The sequence below is a fragment of the Crocodylus porosus genome, unplaced genomic scaffold (assembly GCF_001723895.1).
Source record: "Crocodylus porosus isolate Cpor-Errol unplaced genomic scaffold, CroPor_comp1, whole genome shotgun sequence".
NCBI classification, from domain to species: Eukaryota; Metazoa; Chordata; order Crocodylia; family Crocodylidae; genus Crocodylus; species Crocodylus porosus.
In genome coordinates, this window is record NW_017728909.1 from 26,644,896 (window position 1) to 26,667,152 (window position 22,257).

General features: G+C 42.6%; 1 protein-coding gene across 1 annotated transcript in view; it reads left to right on the forward strand.

Annotated features, from left to right (window-relative positions):
- Positions 1 to 22,257, forward strand: part of WDR70 (WD repeat domain 70) — a 261,442-nt gene that overhangs the window by 222,853 nt on the left and 16,332 nt on the right. Inside the window, exons 14-17 of the mRNA XM_019531979.1 lie at positions 7,035 to 7,135; positions 10,699 to 10,778; positions 12,106 to 12,222; positions 14,864 to 15,026. Coding sequence (XP_019387524.1) covers positions 7,035 to 7,135; positions 10,699 to 10,778; positions 12,106 to 12,222; positions 14,864 to 15,026 — 461 coding nt within the window. The remainder of the gene's footprint in view (positions 1 to 7,034; positions 7,136 to 10,698; positions 10,779 to 12,105; positions 12,223 to 14,863; positions 15,027 to 22,257) is intronic.

A 22,257-nucleotide genomic window follows, 5' to 3' on the forward strand; every position in this document is an offset into this window, starting at 1 on the left:
TAAGTAGCCATGTAACTTATTTCATTGGTGCAGGCAGACGCAGAACAACTTGTCTCATTGGTGTGCTGACACATCTTACGGTATATTCCTAGAATGAGCTTTCCACCTGTTTAATAGCAGACTTGGACAGGGTTTCATCAGCTGTATGACATTAAAATATGTGAGTTTCAGTCTGCTTCCTGTTTAAGGAATTAAATTAATTCTGCTTGTCCTTACTTGCTTTCAAAGAGTTCTAACTAATGGGCTGCCTCCAGGAGTGGAGCTAGTAGCAGTGAGGAAAGGTTTGCATTTGGTGAGCTGCAATTGGAATAAGTTTTGAAGGCTTATAGCAACCATGTAAGTTGTAGCTGAAGGACAACAGGTCATGCCTGGTAGGAAAAACGAATTATTTGAATTACTTCGTTCAATAGCCATCTTTTTTCTCTGACCCTCTCCATGACAAGGAAGCTTTTATCCAAAGGTTTTTAGAGTGCATTACATACCAGAAGACATGCATTTCCATAAAACATCCTCTTTGGGAAACATGTAAACCATGTTATTACAAAACCTAATCATAGAGAAGTAAGGCTGGAAAGGATGTCCCTAGATTATCTGATCCAGGGGTGGGCAATTATTTTGGCTGGAGGGTCACTTAACAACTTTTGGTGAGCTGTGGAGGGCTGCAAGAGTAGCTCCTCGCCTTAGCAGGTGCCCTGTCCCCTGATTGCCATCTTTGGATCAGAAGTCCCACCTGTAACCCATTACCTTGGCCACCAGAAGTATTTGTTGGTGGTAGTTGGAGACTCACTTCTGTGGGGAACAAAGGCATCTATCTGCCAGCCTGACCTGTTGTCTCAGAAGGTGTGCTGCTTGCCAAAGACAATGGATATGGACTGGTCTCAGTGGTGGCAGATGGCAGAAGAAGAAGCAATGGTCATTGTGGCACCATCCATTAAAGTTCATTGAATTCTTAACTTCAGAGTTTGTACTTCAGTGACCTTTCAGAACCCTTGTATTTCCATCTTGGTGTAGATTTTCAGTGCACTACATGTACGCAACTTGACGTGCTTTTAATGCTAACCTTGTGCAATTCCCTCCATGCACAATTTATTTTATTTGTGATACTAACTCAGATGTCCTGGCCAGATTTCTGTTTGGGTCATTAGATTTCTCTTTTCAAAATATCTGGTTCAGTTATTTGTCACTTCATCTTTTAAACATGGTGACAGAACAGTTGTTCCATTTCATCCTCAAAGTGGCTCTGTTTCAGTTTTAAGAAATGTAATATCATCTGTCTACTATCCTTAGGTTTTGCAAGCTTTCTGGCTAAAAGGTGTAGGATAAATACAAAGTATTATTAATACTTGTCTGTTTACATAATTCCTGGATAAAATTCTGCAAATCTGGAGTTCAGTTTGAAAGAAGGTTTTTACCATAACCTAACTGCCTTAAATGAATATTGGGCTTCGCTTTAAAAAAGTCTGGGAATTCAAAGATAATTTTCACTTAAAAAGAAAATAAGTATGGCTATAAAGTATAGAATTTCCTGAGCTTTCTACATATAAGCAGCAATCTGTTTTTAGTTTATTAGGGGTCACTTCAGAAGTTAAACATTTAGATGTTCAAATTATGGCAAAATACATCTTTGAAGTTAGATTATAATAATAATTGATTAGTTTAGTTCATATTCCAAAGCCAGTCTCTTATCAGAAAATAATTACAAAAATGTTGAAACCAAATGTGTTTATCTGAAGTTGTTTTTCAGTGCTGATTAAAGGGAGTGGGGTGGGAATTGGACTGTGTCCCTCCTTATAAGGATTTTTAATGTGCTCTCTGGCTAACTTCACAAAAAAAATTCCCAATCTAAAAACTTAGATTTTATTAAGGGTTTTTTTCATATTAATTTCATTTCAAGTTCCCAGAATGCTATATCCCACCAATAGTATATTAGAAGGATTTTCAAAATATGACTAATATTTTTTATGAATACAGCATCACAGGTGAATTGGTAATCACAACTTTAGTCAAAATTTTTCTCCTGGCTAAATATATTTAAAAATGGAATATATTTTTTAAAATTTTACAGTAAGTGTGGTGTGACAGCAAGCAAAGGATGAGCAAAATTTTGTCTTCAAATCTGCTCCCTACATTCGCTTTTCAATGGCTATGCTCTCAATCAATGCAGACCTAATGGAATCTTATTAATTGGTCTGTTCTTGAGGATACATTAAAGTAGAAGAAAACAGCTATGCAACATAATCTTATGAATTTAATTACTGATTTTTGGATTCATCACTGTTTGATTGGGTTGCAGAGGGGAAAGGAAATGCCGTAAAACCTTCTTGCACCTTTCTTCCCTTGTCAGTCCTAGCTCTAGAGACATGATGTTAAGGCACAAGTAGGCAAAATGCAGCCCAGGGGCCAGATGCGGCCCACCAGGCCATTCTATCTGACCCATGGGGCCCCTAGAAAAGTTAGAAAATTAATATTCATCTGCCTCGGTTGCCTGTCATATGGCCCTCGATGGCTTGCCAAAACTCAGTAAGCGGCCCTCCACCTGAAATAATTGCCCACCCCTGTGTTAAGGGCTCCCCAGCCCCCCTGCAATAAAGGGATGTTCAAACTCAAAGTTTGGTTAGGACTTATTCAGGTTCATTAAATGTAGTTTTGACTCAGTAGTATAATTGAGGTAGAAAAGTGTCTTTGGGCTCTGTCTGTTGCTCTGTAGATTTCATAGATTTCATAGACATTAGGGCTGGAAGGGACCTCGGGAGATCATCGAGTCCAGCCCCCTGCCCAAAGGGCAGGAAGTCAGCTGGGGTCATAGGATCCCAGCAAGATAAGCATCCAATTTACTCTTGAAAGTGTTCAATGTAGGTGCTTGACGTACTGTGCCATATATTATAGACTACTATAGGTGTATTGTGTGAGCCTTGTCACGTGTTACACTTAGGACATGTTTTATTTAGAGCATAGTAAGCATTACTACACGTTAGAAGGTTTTCTGAACTGTCACATGGTAATGCTTACTGTGGTCTAAATAAAACACATCCTAAGTGCCAAAGCCCTTGAAGGCTCCAGTACATTGCGCTGTGCTACAGGGGCTAGGAATGTTGTCAGTTCCAGCCCTGGCACTGCACCAGAGCCTGTTCAATGAGTGTAGGGTCTGGGAGCCCCCCCACATAGCCCCCTAACCAATGAAGCAGGTTCAAGAGTCTGGTGTAATGCTATGGCTGGGACCGACAAACTGAAGTTTGTCGCTCCCAGCCCCCACAGTGCATTGCTGTTTTTTGCTCCCAGCCCCCACATTGTATTGGAGTCTCCTAATCATGCCCTTTACCTTTGTGGAACAGTCAGATGTTAGTTTGATATGTGTCAGGTAATATGATGTGGACATGTTCCTCACCAGAAAAATCCTAACTTTGCTAAGTTATAATGGCCTTTACTATGTGTTTTACTGCTTGAAAGCTTAGACACTAGCATTTTAAGTGCAGTCTAACAGGTCACAAGTGTAACGTGATAAGGCCCTGTGTTTCAGGATTACTGTTTGACATCATTTTGGTGTTCTATGCAAAAATGAGTGCTTAAAGTAACACCATCTCTCACATTGGAAATCTGGGAAACAGGGTTGAGAGTTTTGTACATTTTAAGAATCTGTGAAGCTGGGGTTACTTTAGCTTTTATCATGATCAGAAACAGATTTTTTAAAAATAAAGTAGCTAACTTGCACGCATGCTTGTTCATTATTGTGGTTGTATCCGTAGCTTCTGGGACTAGAAACTGTCAGCTTCAACTTCCCCGTAGCCAGTATTAGTTGGTTAATCCAATATTTTGTTCAAGGTTTTATAAAGCCTTGTTGAGCTAATTGCCTCTTCTATTTTACTTCTCTGCTAAGAAATAAAATGATCTTAAGTACAGGGAGAGTTTGTAATTTGCTGCTAATTACTGTGGTTATTACTTCCAGCATAACCTTGGTTGTTTTTCAGGTGCAGTTACCAGCAGTATTGTGTTTGGTGGGTTTGCAGAACCAAATATTTAAATATGTTAATTATTTGAAATAATTATTAAACTTAATTAACATATATGAATTTAGAAGTTAGGGTAGGCCCAGGTTCAAGTCCTACATTGCTTTAGCATTATGATTAGGGAGGAAAGGCTGTATGATTGTTTCCACATGAAAGTAATGAATCCTTCTTTTCCTTTTTTAATGAAACAGTAAGGAGCAGCAGAGGGACATCATCTGCATTTAGCCCAGTAGCTAGGGCTAAATCAGTATAGGTGATGTCCATCTGAGGGCTTTTTAGGCCCTCTATTCACCCACATATTATGTTGTATTGGGGTGGTGGCAAATTCCTTTAGATCAGTATATTGTAGGCTCCACTGAGATGCACAGGACAGGTGATTTCTTTCCAAGCAGTTTTTCTGACCATTTGCAGACCATTTTAGGGAAAATGAGGGTGGTGATTTTACCCAAATCAGAGATTTTTCACCATTGAGTCCCTTCATCATCTGGGACCTTAGTTGCAATCTTAAGAGTTTGCCTTAATCAGTCTCAAGTTTAGCTTGCTCACTCAATTTGAGTCATGTGTTGTGCGTTTCAGATTATAAAACACGTGGCTTCTAAAATTTCAAACCAGTTGTAAGTATAAACAACAGAAAAGGGAAATATACTGTGTTATTTACTAAATAACTAAATTTACTGAATAATGTGAGAATGTTCCCTAATGTATTCACAAATTACATTCAAATGTTCATATGAATAGTCCTTATTTATATAACTTCACTTGACATCACTTGGGGTCAAATTGCATGAGGTATTTGTGTGAGGGTTTTTAAATTCTTTTTAGTTGATTATGTCCCTGGAACTGAGGCTTTTAGTCTTTTTTTAGATACTGTCTGTTTCTGATATGATCCTAAAAATCACAAATGTGTTTTGCCACTTTTTGTAAAGTATATTTATATACCAATGGCTTAGTGCAGTTAGTTGACTTTTCAGAGTTTGTATTTGTTTAGGTTTGAACAAATTGTATTCAAAGAACATTTTACTGCTCTGAAAGATTTATAGTGCTGTGTTTTATGGCAGTTTCTTCTGCCTGCTCTGAAGCACGTGCCACAGTGTTTTTAAGTGTGCTCTGCGTGTTTGACAAGTTAGAAGCATAGCAATTCCCAACAGGGCTTGAGCCACACTGTCTCAGGATTTGTTTTTGTTGGCTGGTATCCAGTACCATGCTATTAAAATACATTTACTTGACAGTAGAAAGTGGTGAACCACATTAATTACAAAGTTTTTAAAAGGCTGGCTAAACACATGCACTAAATATGACTAAAAGAAAAGGCCATCCACCTTTGACCTCGGACTCTGCCTGTGTGTGTTAGAATTACTGTAGCATTTGAGTAATAATTGATAGGGTAAAGCATAAGAATTTTCTCGAATTCAAACAGCTTATCAACAGGGCTGCACACATACCCCACCAAACTGAGGAAAGCCAGTGCTTATTCTATGGAAAAGGGCAATATAATGTCGGTAGGTTTTATGGTATTCTGGTAACCTACTAGCATATGATTCAGATATAATACTTGAACAACAAGAGGTTGGGGCGAGACACAAGAAGAAAACCAAGGTAGGGAAGTTGACAACTGGCAATGTTTCAACAAGCTACGATTTTACAGAAAAGACTTAAAATGGCTGTGGTATCCCAGGTTCTTCAGTATTATATTTCATTTGCCCTCTCCAGTTAAACTTATTTTTGTTATAGTTTGCCTCTTAAATTTGTACTCTGTAGATCATAAACACTTTTAACATACTGATACATTTGAAATGCTGTAAATACTTTTTCTCTTGCATGCATCACCCTTCTGTGCATCTTTTGAGACAGAGGGAGATTTAACACTCAATTGCTGATTCATTTTGAGAAAGCCTAACCCTTCCTTTTGGTGAAGGGAAGAGCAGTAGGTTTAGGAGGAAGGGCAGGAAAGGTGGTTTCTATATTTCAGTTAAGTAATAAGATGAGGATGAGTCCTGTTAAGTCTACATTTCTAACGAATGTAACACATACTTTCAAGCCCTCGTCCTTCAGTTTTGGATATTTTCCCTTTTTACAAATCTGTCCTCAAACAATTTCCACTCTCCATTTACCTTAATACATATAGTATGGTGTTTGGATTTGTTGTGTTCCATTTGGAATTGTGCCCATTGTTCTGTCTCTATCATCATTTAGTTCTTGAGTCAATTGTCTTGAAAGTCTCTAAATTTTTCACTTCGAGTTAATTATTCAGATTAAAAGGAGCGGTGATATGTTATGCAGAATAACATACCATGAGTGAAAAAGAGCAAAGTGCTCAGGCCTTGATTTCTTAACACCAGTTTCTACACTGATCAGAAAAGCAGAAAAGCAGTAGAGGTGTTATCCCTGGAGTACAGGATTGACTACAGATACAGATTGGAATTAGATTAGATGGGATATCCTAGATAAAGAAAAAATTGAGACTAGGAATCACTGATTTTTAAGTTGTTGTAAAATCTGTGAGTGAGTGATTGGCATAGCATTTGAAAGTCTTGTTCCACTGGGAAGAAGGACTAGATGAAGTAAGAATCATGGAGAGTTTATTATAGAGAGAAGAAAAACCCAAAATTTGGAAGAAAAAAAAATGTCCACTAAACTCCCCAACTTGCACACTACAAAATCCAAAACTATCTCATTGTTTTCCTTCAGATATCCCCTTAAAATTGTTCTTATCTGTGATGTTTGCAAAACGTGACAACTGGGCTGCAGAACTCCTAAAGCTACTAGATATCACGATGATGAAGACTGTCTTGTTCCCTTATAGTGTCCCATCTATGTGTTTCTGTCTGTTGTTCCTCTCATATTTAAATCTTAAATTTTGGGGGAAGAGATTGTCTTTTTCTTCTATGTTTTTAAAGATTCTAGCATATTTGGGTCCCAGTCCAGAACCAGGACTCGTACACATTTTGGTAATACATATATTAATAGTAAGAGCTAAATGGTTTCAGACCCAAAGATGATGATCAAATATCAATCTTAATTTTCTTTCAGAGTGTTGTGCGTTGTCTTTGGCATCCCAAGCTGAACCAGATCATGGTTGGTACAGGAAATGGATTGGCTAAAGTATACTATGATCCCATCAAAAGTCAGAGGTATTTAATAATGACATAACAATTATTAAAACAATATAGTTATAATTAAAACCGTGTTTCTTTGTTTTCTTTTAATTAAACTAGAAGTGAAGAAATAGATTTATAAAGATTTTTCTTGCAGAGTTTTGTTTTATTGTAATAGATTTAAAAAAGTATCTTGTGTTCTTTAAAAGCAGTCTGTTTTCTACTAATCTTTCTGTTGTGCTGCATAGTTGTGTATTAAATTTGGAAACAAACCTAAAGTTATGAACACTTTCATCAATATGTTGTATAGAAACGGTATTAAAAGCTTCTGGCTATCAGATCTCCAACTGGTTAGTGCGGGTTATAGTGTAATAAGGCTGTTTGTTCAGCAGAGTCATTTTTGAGGTTCTAATGTTGTATTTTGTTTGGGGTCCTGACTCTTATTTTGAGTTTCAGTGATGAGCACAATTAGCTTAAAATTAAATCTGAGGGAAGGAATGGGATGAAAGCTCCCCGTCTGTTGCACTTTTGTTACCACCTATGCCCATTCACTACATACCTATAGGACAGCAAAGTGGAAGTGAGTGATGAAGAGGAAAGCTAGCAGCTTGGATTGAATGGGTGAATTTAACAACTCTAAAAATTGCTTTCTCTTGGTATTATATTAACTCCTTTGTCCCTTAGTTTGACTGGCGTGACTATTGGGATATATTTCCCTTCAAGCAGGTGGAGAGTGTACAACTGACTTTTCCTTAATTTATTTATTACTGTATTTACTCAAATTTAAGATGAGTTTCTTTTCCCCATTCAATGTGGGAGGGGGGAAGCCCCTCATCAATGCAAGGGTGGGGGTGAGGCAGAACCTGCAGCTCTGAGTCCAAGCACAGGAAGCTCAAAGCACCTGCTGCCTCTGGCTGTAGCTCTGGGGTAGGGGCTGAAGCTAACGATGCCATCACAACAGCTGCTGCATGGCTGGGGTAGGGCCAGAGGCAGCACATGTTCCCCACTTCCTACCCCTAGCCAGAGCCAGAGTTGCAAGTGGAAGGTGGGGAGAGTAGAGGGCAAGCAACAGGGGTACCAAGCAGGGGGGCAGTGGCATGGGAGGCAGGCAGCAGAGGAAGCAAGTGGGGGTGGGGAACAGGTGCCTGTGGGTGCAAGCACTGCAGGAAGTGGCAGGTATCAGCAGGCATAAGCACAGGTGGGAGCTCAGGTAGCATAGAGGATAGGCAGGAGGGGTGCAGGTGCCACGTAGAGGTGTACTGGCACCACAGTAGCATGCCTAGGGATGTACAGGCTCTGGGGTGGGGGTTGGCCCCTGGGGGGCAAGTGGTGGAGAGGACAGGCTACAATGGGCAGAGGTCACTTAATTACCCTGGTGCCTACCCCACAACCACCTGCCCCCTGGCCAATGCTTGCCCTGCTGCTGTAGTGGGGGGATGATTTTAAAACAGCCCTCCAAAAGTTAGATTCTATACATGGAAAATTATTTTTTAAAATATAAATTTTCCATGTCTAGAATCTAATTATTGAGGGGTTATAGATATAGATGAATATATACTGCCCTTCTCCACAAAGGCTTACAGCAGAGTGCAGTACAAAATAACTTACCAAAGATATATAACAAAATCTCCCTAAATGGTACCCCAACTTAACTTTCCTTGCTAAACACCCACCCGAAGAAAGAGGTCTTCCTCTTTCTGGAAGAGGTCTAGTCTTGGGTTCCAGTGAGCCAAAAAGGGGAAGGAATTCTAAAGCTGAGGAGGGACCTTTGAAAATGACCTTCTACATGTTTTGCCAGGTGAACTTGGTGCATTGATGGTACCAGCAGGAGGTTGCTCTCTGCTGACATTAAGGATTGAAATAGAGCATAAGGGAAAAGTCGATATATAGTCATGAACTAAGGTTAGCCCCACATAGAGGCATTGCAGGAGTCTTGCCTCATTGTTATAAAAGAATGAATGATGGTAAATCTGAAAGAAAGGGTCACAGACTTCTTACCAGTTAGAGATGATAAAAGGAGCTCCAAGCCATCAGAACTACCTGGAGATCCAGGTGCAGTAGAGGATTCAGGCTGTGAACTTGAGTGACAAGGGGAGACTGAACCCCCGTCAGTGAGAAGTGTCTCAATCCTTCCTACCAGACCATGAGGTCTGCTGAACACCATTACCTCTGTCTGGGATGCCACTTTGTGCACACAGTGGGGTGAGGTTGCCTGCGCAACAGGGTAGGGAGGGCACTTGCTCATGGAGTGGGCCTTGGTGTGTGGCTTCTGAAACCACAGCCCACATGGTATGTGGCCCCCAGCTGCACAGAAGTTGGCCAGCACTGTCCTGTGTTTTAACTAGGTGGTTATATAACAGAATCATAGAAATTTAGGGTTGGAAGGGACCTCAGGAGGTCATCTAGTCTGACTCCCTACTCAGAGTAGGATCATCCCTAACTAGATCATCTCAGCCAAGGCTTTGTCTAGCCAGATCTTGAAACCCTAAGAGATTCCACAACCTCTCTGGATAGCCAGTTCCAGTGCTTTACTACTTTCTAGGGAGAACATTTTCCCTAATATCTAACCTAAATTTCCCGAGTTGCAACTTGAGACCATTGCTCCTTGTTCTGTTATTTGCCATCACTGAGAACAGTCTAACTCCATCCTCTTTCAAACCTTCTTATAGGTAGCTGAAGGCTGCAATTAAATCCCCCTCAATCTTCTCTTCTCTAGACTAAATAAGTCCAATTCCCTCAGCTTCTTTTCGTAAGTCATGTTCCCCATCCTCCTAACTATTTTCATTGCCCTCCACCGGATTCTCTCCAACTTGTCCGCATCCTTTCTGTAGCGGGGAGCTTAAAACTGGGGACAGGACTCCAGATGTGGCTTCACCAGGTCAAAATAAAGGGGAAGAATCACCTCAGTCTGCCTGCTGGCAACACTGCTTTCAATGCAGCTTAATATGCTATTATCTTCGCAGTTAGGGCACATGGTTGGCTTATATTCAGCTTATTGTCTACTGTAACCCCTAGGTTCATCAGAGCAAATCTCTGACCCTGAGGCTCAAATGAAAGAGGTGTACACTTGCCTGTAGCAGTATATATTGCTCATGTAAGCCCTAGTTTAGTGTCTTCAGAGCCAGTCTGGTTTGGGGTTTCCTTTTCCATCCTTTGCAAAAATGTGCATATAGATGCTTAGTGGTTACAGAGGGGCTGAAATAATAGCACCAAGATAGGTCGCGCTTACTGCCAGCAAAACTTAAGCAAGCTTTCTCTCCACAGTTCTTAATGCAGCTCCACTTATATTTCTGCATGCCTGTTGCTTAAGGGAGGATAACATGTTTCAACTGTTGCAAACTGAGTGGGAGGGGAGTTTTGTCGTAGGCAAGTGGAGGATAAAATAAATCTGCCACTTTCTTTTCACTTCCCTCTTAAACAATACTATAACATGTATTTATCTCTCTAGCCTTGCTTACATGGCCATATATACATGCACACAAGGAGAAACATATTAGTGAACTTTTAAAGTTCCATTTAACACAGTCAGGAATATTTGTCTTAAATCATTACTACTTGTTATAAAGAAGCAAACTAAGGCATGGTATGTTTCCTCCTAGGGGAGCAAAATTATGTGTGGTTAAAACCAAACGGAAAGCTAGACAAGCAGAGACACTTACACAGGATTACATTATAACACGTAAGTAATTTAAATATACCCTTATAAGAAGCTGTTTTGTTTTTGTCATGCATCACATATTTTCCAGAATCTCTAAATCATTTATATTTCCCCTTATACTTTGTCACATTAATAAAGTATTTTCTATTACTTGCGCATTTTAATGGAACTATTTAGGAACTTGTGTGTAGCCAAGAATTCACTTGTTAGTAATAATATTTGCCAGAAGTAGATATGAGCTGTTTCTGGCAAAAGTCTGAATGACCAAAAGTTTGCCTTTAGAAAGCCAGGGTGGCTTCCTAACTATTTTGTTCCTAATTGTTTAGTTTTTTCTTGAACATTGAGGCCTGATGAAGGTACTTCCATACGCAGTATGGAAGTGGAAAATGTTTCTAAATTGATAATATCTTAAGTTTCACTTGAGTTTTGTTAAGGGGTGTTGGGCTTTTTGTTAAGATATGTTGCAGTTGTATGTGACATTTCTGGGTGGGATGAGTAGGAGCATTTCAAAAAGCACATTTTTCTATTGTAATTCTTAGAAAAGTAAAATAATTCCTTTTCTGAAATGGAATATCTTTCCATGTATAACATTCAGTGAGCCATGCTTTAGTCTCAGAGTTTCATAGGGCTGCTTAACATGCATAAATGTGACTGGAGGGGATTAGGTGTTACTTCTAAAATACAGGCATGTTATTAATCAGCTTGGATTTTCCTCTAGCAAACTTTTCTCTGCATACAGCAAAAAGCTTGGATCTGTGCATTAGTCACCTCAGATGCTCTATGCAGACCAATCAAGCGCTCTGCTTGCCAACAAATGTTTCAGCCACCTCATATTTCATGAAATCTGCAAAAATAAAATCTAAATATTTATTCCTAGAGGTATACAGCCATGTCACCTGGACTGTGGCTTTATCAAGTCTAAAACATTAAGCAGGCTTTCAAGAACAACCTGGAAAGTGATATTGATGAGTCAGTGAGTTCTGTCTTCCTCAGTAAAAAAAAATCCACAGTGTTGCCATATTAGAGATCACCCTATGCTGCTGACAATATCGCCTTTTGTTTGGAGGTTAAAAACACCACACACATCCCATAGCAATTTTCTCCAGAATTAGGTATATGTAACTCTGATATTTGAGCCAAATTGTGACTTAGTTAATTAGATTCTTTCAACCTAAATTCACAAAGCACTATAAAACATATTTTGATAAAGAATTGTGCAAGCAGGTAGGGCATTCTTGTATCCCTCTTGCATGAAAGCTACTCATAATCTGGCCCATAGGATAAAAAATTTAAAGGCAAATATGGACACTAACATTTAGATTTTTTTTTTAATGTGAATCTTCTTCAGCTCATGCCCTTCCAATGTTCCGTGAACCACGACAACGAAGTACAAGGAAACAGTTGGAAAAGGATAGATTGGATCCTGTGAAATCTCACAAACCAGAACCTCCAGTAGCAGGACCAGGTAATCCAGACTTGTTATAAGCAAAAGGAAAATTATACTGGAGATCTATAAGTATCTCTTGCTCGTGCTTCTTTAGATTTAAGAACGTAAGTGCTACACTGGGTCAGACCAATGGTCCATCTAGCCCTGGATGGTTTACAGGGAGAGCATTGAACTAGATATTATCTAGAGTTATCTGTCCCATATTCAGTACCCTCCCTGGCATCTACTGTTATTGGCTTAAGAGCTGCCAGAGGAAACATCTCCAACCATTCTGTTCAATAGCCATTAATAGATCTGTCATCCATGAATTTATCCAGTCCCTTTTTAAATGTGGCTATGCTATCTGCCTCTACCATCTCCTGTGGCAATGAATGTAACTACGAGTCACATAAAAGAAGTGCTTTCTCATGTCCGTTTTAAACCTCTCACACTTCAGTGGGTGCCCCCCTGTTCTAGTATTCTGGGACTTGGTGAACACCAGTTTGCTGGTCACTTCGTACACAGCTTTCATGGTTTCATAGGCCATTGTCATGTTCCCCCTCAGCCTTCTCCTTTACTTCAATCATTATTTGGCTGTACACTGTCTTTGGCCCATTTACATGGTAAACTTAAGGCATCCACATACAGCTTTCGGATGAGTTATTACAGACTGAGTCAGCACCCCTCTCCTCCCCCCTCCCCCCATGCAACAACTCATCGAAACTTCCTATGGGGCTCTGAGCAGATGATGACCAGTGTTCAGGAGCGTGGCAAGCGCAATCCACTCGCTGCCCAGTGTGGGGGGGAGGGGGAGGAGGAAGCTGTGGGGGAGGCAGGTGTGCATGTGTGTTGCGGGAGGCATTGCTGTCTGTGTGCTAAGTTCCAGGAGCCAGTTGGGGGAGGCATGGAAGTGATTCAGCAGAACTCGCCTCGTCTGGGGCTGCCCCCACAGTGCTCCACGTGGGACCAAGCCATGGGGACAGCTGCAGACTGGGCAAGCTGTGGTGTGTGCAACTTCTGGCAGGGCTGTTCCCAGTGCACCTGCAGCCAGCCAGGTGATGTTCTGCTCTCTTGTCTCCAGCAGGAGCCGCCAGGCTGAGGCTTCCTGCATGCCTGCCTGGGGCAGGGGCAGGGGCAGGAACAGGAGGAGCCACCACTGGAGGCAAGGGAAACACAGCATCGCCCAACCAGCTGCAGCTGCACTGGGAACAACCCCAGTGGCTGCACTTGCTGGCCAGGCCCTAGGCCAGCAGGGCTGTTCTGCTCCCCTTGCCTCCTGCACTTGCTATGCTATTCTGGGCGGGCAGGAGGGAAGTTTCAGTCAAGTGGCTCCTGTCCCAGTGCGCAGGCAGGGCTCTGACTCCAGTTCACAGCTGCTTTCTACCCACTGCAGGTGACTGCTTCACACCAGGCAGATGGAATGGGTGGAAGGCATCTGGGAGATGCAACCAGAGCCTCGTATGCTGGGGCAGGAGCCACCTCACTGAAATTCCCCCCAACTCCTTGCCCCTCAGCGCAGCAAGGGCAGGCATTGCAGCTGGAGGCGCGGGGAGCAAAACAGCCCCCACAACCTGGGCCCTGGCCAGTGTGCACTTCTTCCAGCGGGGAGTTCCTGGTGTGGCTGCAGCCAGTTGGGTACTGCTCTGCTCCCCTCACCTCTAGCAGTGGCTTCCAGCACTGCTCTAGGAAAATGGGTAGGTGGGTGGGAAGCTTCAGCCAAGTGGCTCCTGCTGGAGGTGAAGGAAGCAGAGCTGCACCAGGAACAGCCCCTCCAGAAGCTGCACATGCTGGCCAGGGCCTGGGCCAACGGGTATAGGCAGCAGTGTGGTGTGGGCTGCCTGAACAGGAGTGGGTGTGGCTTGGCCCCATGCAGAGCTCCATGGGGGGGGCAGCCAGGGGCTGGATCAGTTTGTGGGCTGAATCCAGCCTTCAGGTCATATTTTGCCCAACCCTGCCTTAAATGGTCACCCAGCAACACATTCAATCAGTTAATGGCATGATAAAAAGAGGAATAAGCTACAGTTATTTGACAAAATATGTGTAATAACTTTATAGTTGTTTCCTATCATGCCATTAATTGAATTGCATGTCACACCTCAGCTGGGAGATTGCAGCAGCTGCAGTCTCCCAGCTACAGGGGCATGGTGGGTGCCTCCATGGCTGGGTGCCTGATTAGCTGAGGGGGCTCCCAGTCATGGGAGCTTGCTTCTTGCCAGTTCAGGGAGAGTCCAGGGTCAGGCTCACCGTGTAGTGGTAGTAAGGCATGGTGGGATCTGATTTGAAATTCCACAGTCACGCTCCTGGCATGCACATCTGGCATGGAAGGAGACGTGATTATGTGGATTACTCTTTAGATCCTACCTTTAGATCACACCTTTACCTGCATGTATAGAGAGGCCATCAAATACGTGTTTGCACAGTGCCTAGAGCAATAGACATTGCTCACTGGTTGAAGTGATGCTATGAATAACTAAGCACTCCATTTTTTACCAGACCCATAATATATTTAGGAGAAGTCTTGTGTGAAAGTAGTTCTCAATGCATTTTCTGTTCTGTATATCTACTTCCTCAATAATATTATGTAGCTCCCATACTCCATCCGTGTTACAGACACAGGCATCTTTAGTTTCTCTGGCTATTTTTTAGATTTGTCTCTCAAATTACTGTTTTTCTGTTGTAGGTCGTGGTGGGCGAGTTGGAACACACGGTGGTACCTTGTCATCATATATAGTCAAGAATATTGCACTGGATAAAACTGATGATAGCAACCCTAGAGAGGCCATTTTACGTCATGCAAAGGAAGCTGAGGAAAACCCATACTGGGTTGCGCCAGCATATTCTAAGTAAGGAAATAATTTTAAATGCAAGTAATACTTCTAAAACCCACTGGGATTTCAGTATAAATAGAAGAAATATATTTTTAACAGCATTCTTTGTCTTTTCTGGATTCTTGCCATGCATATGTAAACTAACAGTATGTCAAGGTCTAATATGAAGGTAGTATTTGAAGCACATTAAGTTGTTAAAAGTATAAATATCAATTTTTAAAAGTAGTCTTTCAGGACTCAAAAACTACTTTAAAGCTTGCTAAACTTATTAGTCATAATGGTTTTTATTCTGCTAAATCTGTGTAGTTAAACCCCATTAAGCACCCTTACTTTATGGGTAAGGACAGGGATTACACACAAACCAGTTTAAGTGATCAGAAACTGGTTTAAACCTGTCACAGAACAGATGTTCAGTGCACATAAGCCAGTTTGAAAATTACAGAAACCAGTTTGAGATAAACCTGGTTGAATGTAGTATCAGACCTAATTATTGGCTCAAACTGGTTTATGGAATGTCTGTCCCAGACCTCTTGCTGGTTTAAGTTAAACCAAACTCCCCCAGCATCCCAGCATGCTCTCTCGGCTGGGCAGGGCTCTTTGCTCCACAGCAGGGCTGGCCCCTCCCCTCTGCTCCCTGGCTGCAGCTCCAGCAGAGACTTGCAGACACAGAGCGTGTGCCTGGCTTCTGTCTGCTAAGCAGGGATTATTTCCCCCTCCCCTCCTCACCCACACCTTTCACAGACATCTCACCATTAACTAGCAGACTACATGCTGGCTACTGTCTGTGCTGTGGATGATGACAAAGTCAGGCAGGCTTTTTGGAGCTAATCAACAGGTATCTTAATGTCCTTCCTTGGAAAAGCTGTTTAAGAAGAGCTTCAAGACAGGCTTTGTTTTCTTAATGGGTTGAAAAATACTGAGTTAGGTGTGATAAACATTTCCTGTTGGGCCTCTCAGGAGCAGCAAGAACATCAGAGCATCCTTCCAGGGCCTGGCCATGCCCCCACTCAGCTCAGCATTGTGGAGGAGAAGGGAAGGCTCCTCTAGCACCTCCAGGCTTCTAGCCTGAGCCAATTCAGACATGTGCCTGCATTTCTAGAATTAAAAGGGAATGTCTATCCACCTCCAAATTGGTTCAGGCTTTGCTGGTAAAGATTGAATCAATTCATCAACATTTTTGCTTCCAAATTATTGGTGTTAACAATATAACACGTTTTCATACCTAGATCTCAAAATGCCTCCCATGCAAGGTAAGAATCACTAAGACAAATTTTACAGCTGTAGAAAGTAAGTTGTACAGAGAGATTAAATGGTTTGCCCAAGGTCATTTAGCAGGCAGAGTTGAGAACAGCTATGCTTCTAATTCCCAGTCCAGTGCTTTATTTCCTAGAATTACTTCCTCTAATTTTTATCTTTATAATAAGAAAATAACAAAGTAAAAGGCAAATTTGAAAACTACCTTCAGGCTTACAGCAATGTAATAGCAGTGGCTGTTTGGGTTTTGGACAGCTGGAACAAGAGACAATCTGAGCAGGGTGCAGGTCCCAAGGCAAATCAGCCTGTGCAGGGCCCCACCCCTGGACCTGAGGAAGCCGGCAGCAGATTTGGCGGCAGGGGAGAGGGGGTGCCAAGTGGCTGGATGCTCCGGATTCGGCGGCAGGTTCAGTGGGGGTCCAGCAGCAGCGTGGAGTCACTGCTGCTGCTCCAGCCGGCTCTACGGGGCCCTCCAAAGCACAAGGCCCGGAGCGGTCACCGTGATTTACACCCCACGCCCCCGCCAGGGATGGCCCTGGTTGGGATCATGCTGTTAGGCATCTGAATGCTATTCTGTTCTTCCCTGCTCAAATCCTGAATACCCATTAATGCTAAAGGCAAGTGGGTCCTTCTTCACCTCCTTCCCGGGTCTTGTGACTTATTCTTGAGGCTAAGATAAAGGCAGGTTACAAAAGTAGACAAATTAATGTCACATTTTCAGTGACTTGAGCAGGGCAGAGTCCTGCTCAAGCATAAGTTTTATCCTAATAGGTGAAATAGGATCTCCCTTGGTTTCTAATCTACACCATGTCTTGAGGCTGGCCACAAAACAAGTGCTACTGACCTAGCCTGGATTTGAACTGGTAATTATTAACTTGTGCAGCACCTATGGCATTGTTATAAAATATTTAAAATAAATGACTAATACAGTGTAACCTATGTTACCAGTTGAAATTAAGAAGTATTTAAAAGCATGATTTTGTACAGTTTACTGCATTAGAGATTCAATGTATGGCCATTTAAATTATCTAGGGATTCAGATGTGCAAGAGAGGAAATGTACTATGAAATCTAGTTTATTTATTGTCATTTAGAAAATATTCTCAGAAGTAAGTACAGCTATTCATTCCATCAATAGGTTGGCGTCTTTTTGTATTTTTGGCCAGGTAATGTCACTGATTGTATATTAAGTTTCATCCCTGACACCTGCAATGCAATATACACAAAAGTTTTAAAACATAGCGGTATTGCAGAAGGCTCGCTGTGTCAGGTGGGCAGATTTCATTACGGTATCTTGTTAAAAGATGTAGCTGCAGGGGAAGAAAAGAGCTGGCTGAGAAGTGGGGAGGATGCAAGTCCACTATGCTATTAGCTTACACACCAGACGGTGATATGTGTGTGGGGGAGTTGGACAATAGCCAACAGCTTACTGGCTTGTCAGTGATAAATTTCATGCCAATGAAATTGCCATTAACCTTGCTTTGGAAACTTGTTTTTAAGAATTATTCTATGGCATATGCAATTTAAAGTTAATTTTTATTTATATAAGCACACAAAAATGTAGTACTTTTCCCTATATCATATTATATTTTTGCTGACCTTTATCCTTAACATACTTGATGTTAAAAAAAAAATGCATGTCTGTATTTTATGCTATATTTGCACATGCAGACTTAGACCTTAGCCAGTTATATGACAACCAGGGTTCCAGGTTTTCTGTTTCTCACAGAAAAACAAAAAAAACCCAAAAAACTTGGATTTCCATCTTAACTAGGAAAAATGTGAATTTTTTATTTTAGCAGAGAAAAATGCAGATTTTCCACTTATGCTAAGAGGTCTGTGCAGGCTGGCAGAGTTCCAGCCTGCAAAGGGCTGGGGAGAGCAGAAGAAGGGCAGTCAGGCAGGGAGATGCCATGTACAAGTGTGTGCTCACACATGCATATGGTTGCCAGGCAACAATTGGGCAGGGTTGGGGCTGGGGCAGCTGCCTAGCCACGGCTGTGCTTGGGGCCTAGGGCTGGAAGCATGGCTGCAGGGCCTGGGTGGGAAGCGGGACAGGGCCATAGGCAGCTCATGCAGAGGGGAGAGGGGGCTGGCTGCCTGCTGCTGCATGCATCCCTGTGTAGGGCAGGAGGGCACACGTCCTCCAGATCCATGTGCAGGATGGGGGCAGACTGCCTGCTATGGGCTTAGGCTTACTGCCTCAACTGCCACAGTAGAATGGAATGCAAAGCCTAGCTCCCCATCCCCTACAGGCAGCATGGCTGGAGCAGAGCCTGTCAGGGGTGGGACAGGGCCTCCACTGCCCAGTGGGCAGTTTCCAGCACAACTGGGCAGAGCGGGGCTGGGTGTGGAAGCTCCTTGCTGCTGCAAGCCCCGCGCTGCCCTGGCAAAGTGCCCTCTGCCCAGCTGGCAGCACTGGGGGCGGTAGCACAGAGTTGTGCCCCTTGCTGTTGCCACATGGGCAGGATATGCCTCGCCAGTGTGACACAGAGTTCCCAGTGGCAGCACTGAGTTTCCTCACCTGGTCTTGCTCTGCCCTGCCACGCTGGGTCCACTGGGCTGTGGAGGCCTGGGGGGAGGGCAGCAGGGTGGGGAGCCCGAGCCCGCAGAATCCAGCCTGCATCGCCTTCCCCACCCCTGACAGGCTCTGTTCCAGCCATGCCCCATGAGGGAGAGGGAGTCAGGCTCTGCACTCCATTCTGCTGTGGCAGCCAGAGCTTGGGCACTGCTGGGTGGGGCCAGGGGACTGCAGATCTGGGTCCCTGGCCCCATAGACCTGGCAGCTTGGGGCTTTCTCCAGCAGGGCTGGGGAAGGCAAGGGGCTGTGGATGGCAAGTGAGAGGCACCAGCAGGGCTAGGGACTGTGGGTGGGGAGTGAGGGGCCTGGATGAACAAAACGAGGAGGGGAAGCTCTGATTTTTCCATGATAAAGAATCCAAAATTGAATACCAAAATATGTAAGTACTTAGAATTTATTCTATTATAGTGATTGAGGCATTGGTAGGCTTCCAAATTGCTTTAAAATTTTAAATATATCAGTAAAATATTATGTTCAATAGATATCTATAGAGAGAGAAAGATGTTTCATTTTAATCAGATTTGGGGTTTTGTAATCAGAGAATTTGCAATTTTTAAATAGAGAAAAACAGATCCCTGATGATAACTATTTGTGCACACAGCTATAGTTTTTATATGCACACACGTGCGCATATGCAGACAGACACACACACACACGCACACTATATTAATGTGTGTATGTGCACATATATATGTGTGTGTGTATATATATATAGTATGTATATTATTTATATAATAACATGCATATTATATTTATGTAATTGTTTGTACCTATATAGTTTTATAGTTGTTGTATAAATACACATGCCTTATTTGTACTTCATTTTTCAGGCTTTTTCCAAAATACATATTTAATAAAAATATTCAAAATGGAAGTAATAATTATCCTAAATAATGATGTATAATTTATATTACAGTACTGCCCAGAAGACCTAATTAGAATCCAGGTCTCATAATAGGTTATATACAGACATGCAGAAAAACATGGATGTTACCTAAAGGAACTGCTACATGTAGTATGCTGGGAAGTTGTGTTTTAATTATAGTGGGAATCCATTTAATGCACTATTTTAAAACACAGTTAGTAGGTATTCATTTTTAAAAGCCTGCTTAAGGGGTTTAGTGTCTGCAAAACTTATTCTTATAAAATGTGATTTGTTCTTCTGGCTATTGGAGCAGCTTTTAGAAACTTTACTCCTTTATCAGTTTTCTTTCTAGGTTTCTTTGGCAGTGTTTTATTTTTATATGTGTGTTTGTTATTTGTCCCTCAAATTCGAAGATGACATCACTGGTAGTTTTGGTTTCTGTGAACACATAAATGGCTGATCAGGCCAGTTTGTGCTTTGAACTCTCTATGGCACACTCAGCAAGAGATGCCACTTTGGATTGCTTGATCAACAGCGGACGTGCTGCTGGTGCGAGATTCACGCCTTTTGCACTTCTACTCTGCCTTAGCAGTTTTTATCTGCTCATAAATGGTAACTCCAATACGGCTGTGGCTTTGCCAGGTGGAACAATCATGAGCAAGATTTTACCAAGACTTTGGGTCAATGTTGAACTGTTTCAAGGATGACTTGAGGGATTCCTTGAAGCATTTTTTCTGGTCTCCCTGAAAGCACTTTCCCTCCTTTAGCTTACCATAAAAGATCTTCTTTGGCAGTTGCTCATCTGAGATCCTGGTGACATGGCCTGCCCATCTCATCTGTGATTTCATCAACAGTGCGTGGATGCTTGGAATGCCTGCTCAGGTAAGTACCTCAGTGTCTGGGACCTTGTCTTGCCATCTTATTCTCATCAGTTTCTTCAGACAGCCCGTGTGAATGTGGTTCAGCTTCATAAGATGGTGTTTGTACACCATCCAGGTTTTACCAGCATACATCAGGATTGGCAACAAGTTGGCTTTGTACACCTTTAGTTTTGTTTGTTGACTGATGTCTCTGCACTCCCCCACATTTGCATGTAGTCTGCAGAAGTCCACACTTGCTTTAGGCATTTTGGCATTGGTTTCATCATCAGTGTGAACTGCTGCCAAAGATAGGTAAACTTGTCCACTAAAGCTATGCAAAATTTCGACGAGTGTTTTGAGCTCCAAACAGTGAAATGGAAACAAAACTAAAGGCTTTGAAACAGCCTCGAAACTAAAAAAGGGCAGTTGAAACATTTCGAGTTTCAAAGCTGGGCTTGCTTGCAGCTAAAGAAAAATTAAGGAGTGTGGGGAAGGGGGTGAAGGACTACTCTGGTATTGACTGTGTAGCTGGCCAGTGACTGTGATCCTTCCCTGAGGTGCCTTCCAATCCCAGTGCTCTGGAAGAGGGACGGAAAAACAGCATAAAAAGCATTGTTTAAACTGAGCTTTCTCTGTGCCTTCACATTTACAAGTGACACAAGTTTTGCTCTGAACAGTTTGAGGTGCAGTTTCCCAGAAACCCCTGTACCTATCTCCTTGAAACTTGGCAGGCTCCATGGCCTCAGCATGGGCTACCATGCCTGCAGTTTTCAGCCCACTGTGCCTTGACACACAAAGTCACACATCATGAGTTCTGCTTGTCAGCAGCTTGCGGTGCAGTTTCCAAGAAACCCCTGTGCCTATCTTCTAGATAGCTGGCAGGCCTCAGTAGGGGCTACCATGCCTGCAGTTTTCACCCTGCTGTGCCTTAACACACACGTGACATGAGTTTTGCTTTCAAGACTTTGAGGTGCAGTTCCCCAGAATCCCCTGTACCTGTCTCTTTGAAACTTGGCAGGCTTCATGGCCTCAGAAGGGGCTACCATTCATGCAAGAAATGACAAAGTTATAGGCAGTCTCGTGCTTCCCTATTATAGCCTATGGGCAAAACGTCAAAACCTTTTCAACAGAGCAAAATGGAGCAGTGCTTTCAAAACTAAATGAAGCAAAACTCAAAATGAAATGCTGTCCTGTTGAAATGGCAAAATGGAAGTTGAAACAAAACTGTGCTGTTTTGTACAGCCCTATTGTCCACTGCCTGGAGGGCTTGGCTATTCATTGTGATAGTAGGTTCTACCAGGTAAGGCTTTCTTGGTGTAGGCTGCTGCATCGCTGCTGTCTTCTTAGTGTTGACTGTGAAACCAAAGTTGTCACAAGCTGAAGAGAAATGCTGCATACTTGCTGCATGTCAGACTCAGATTTGGCATTCAGGAAACAGCAGCAAACAGAAGATCACGAACAGTTTCATAGTTTCTAGGGTCGGAAGGGACCTGAACAGATCATCTAGTCCGACCCCCTGCCATGGCAGGAAAGAATACTGGGGTCAAACAACCCCAGCAAGATGTTTGTCTAACCTCCTCTTAAACACCCCCAGGGTAGGAGCCTGCACCACTTCTCTTGGAAGCTGATTCCAGACCCTAGCTGCCCTGACCGTGAAGTAGCGCCTCCTGGTATCTAACCTAAACCT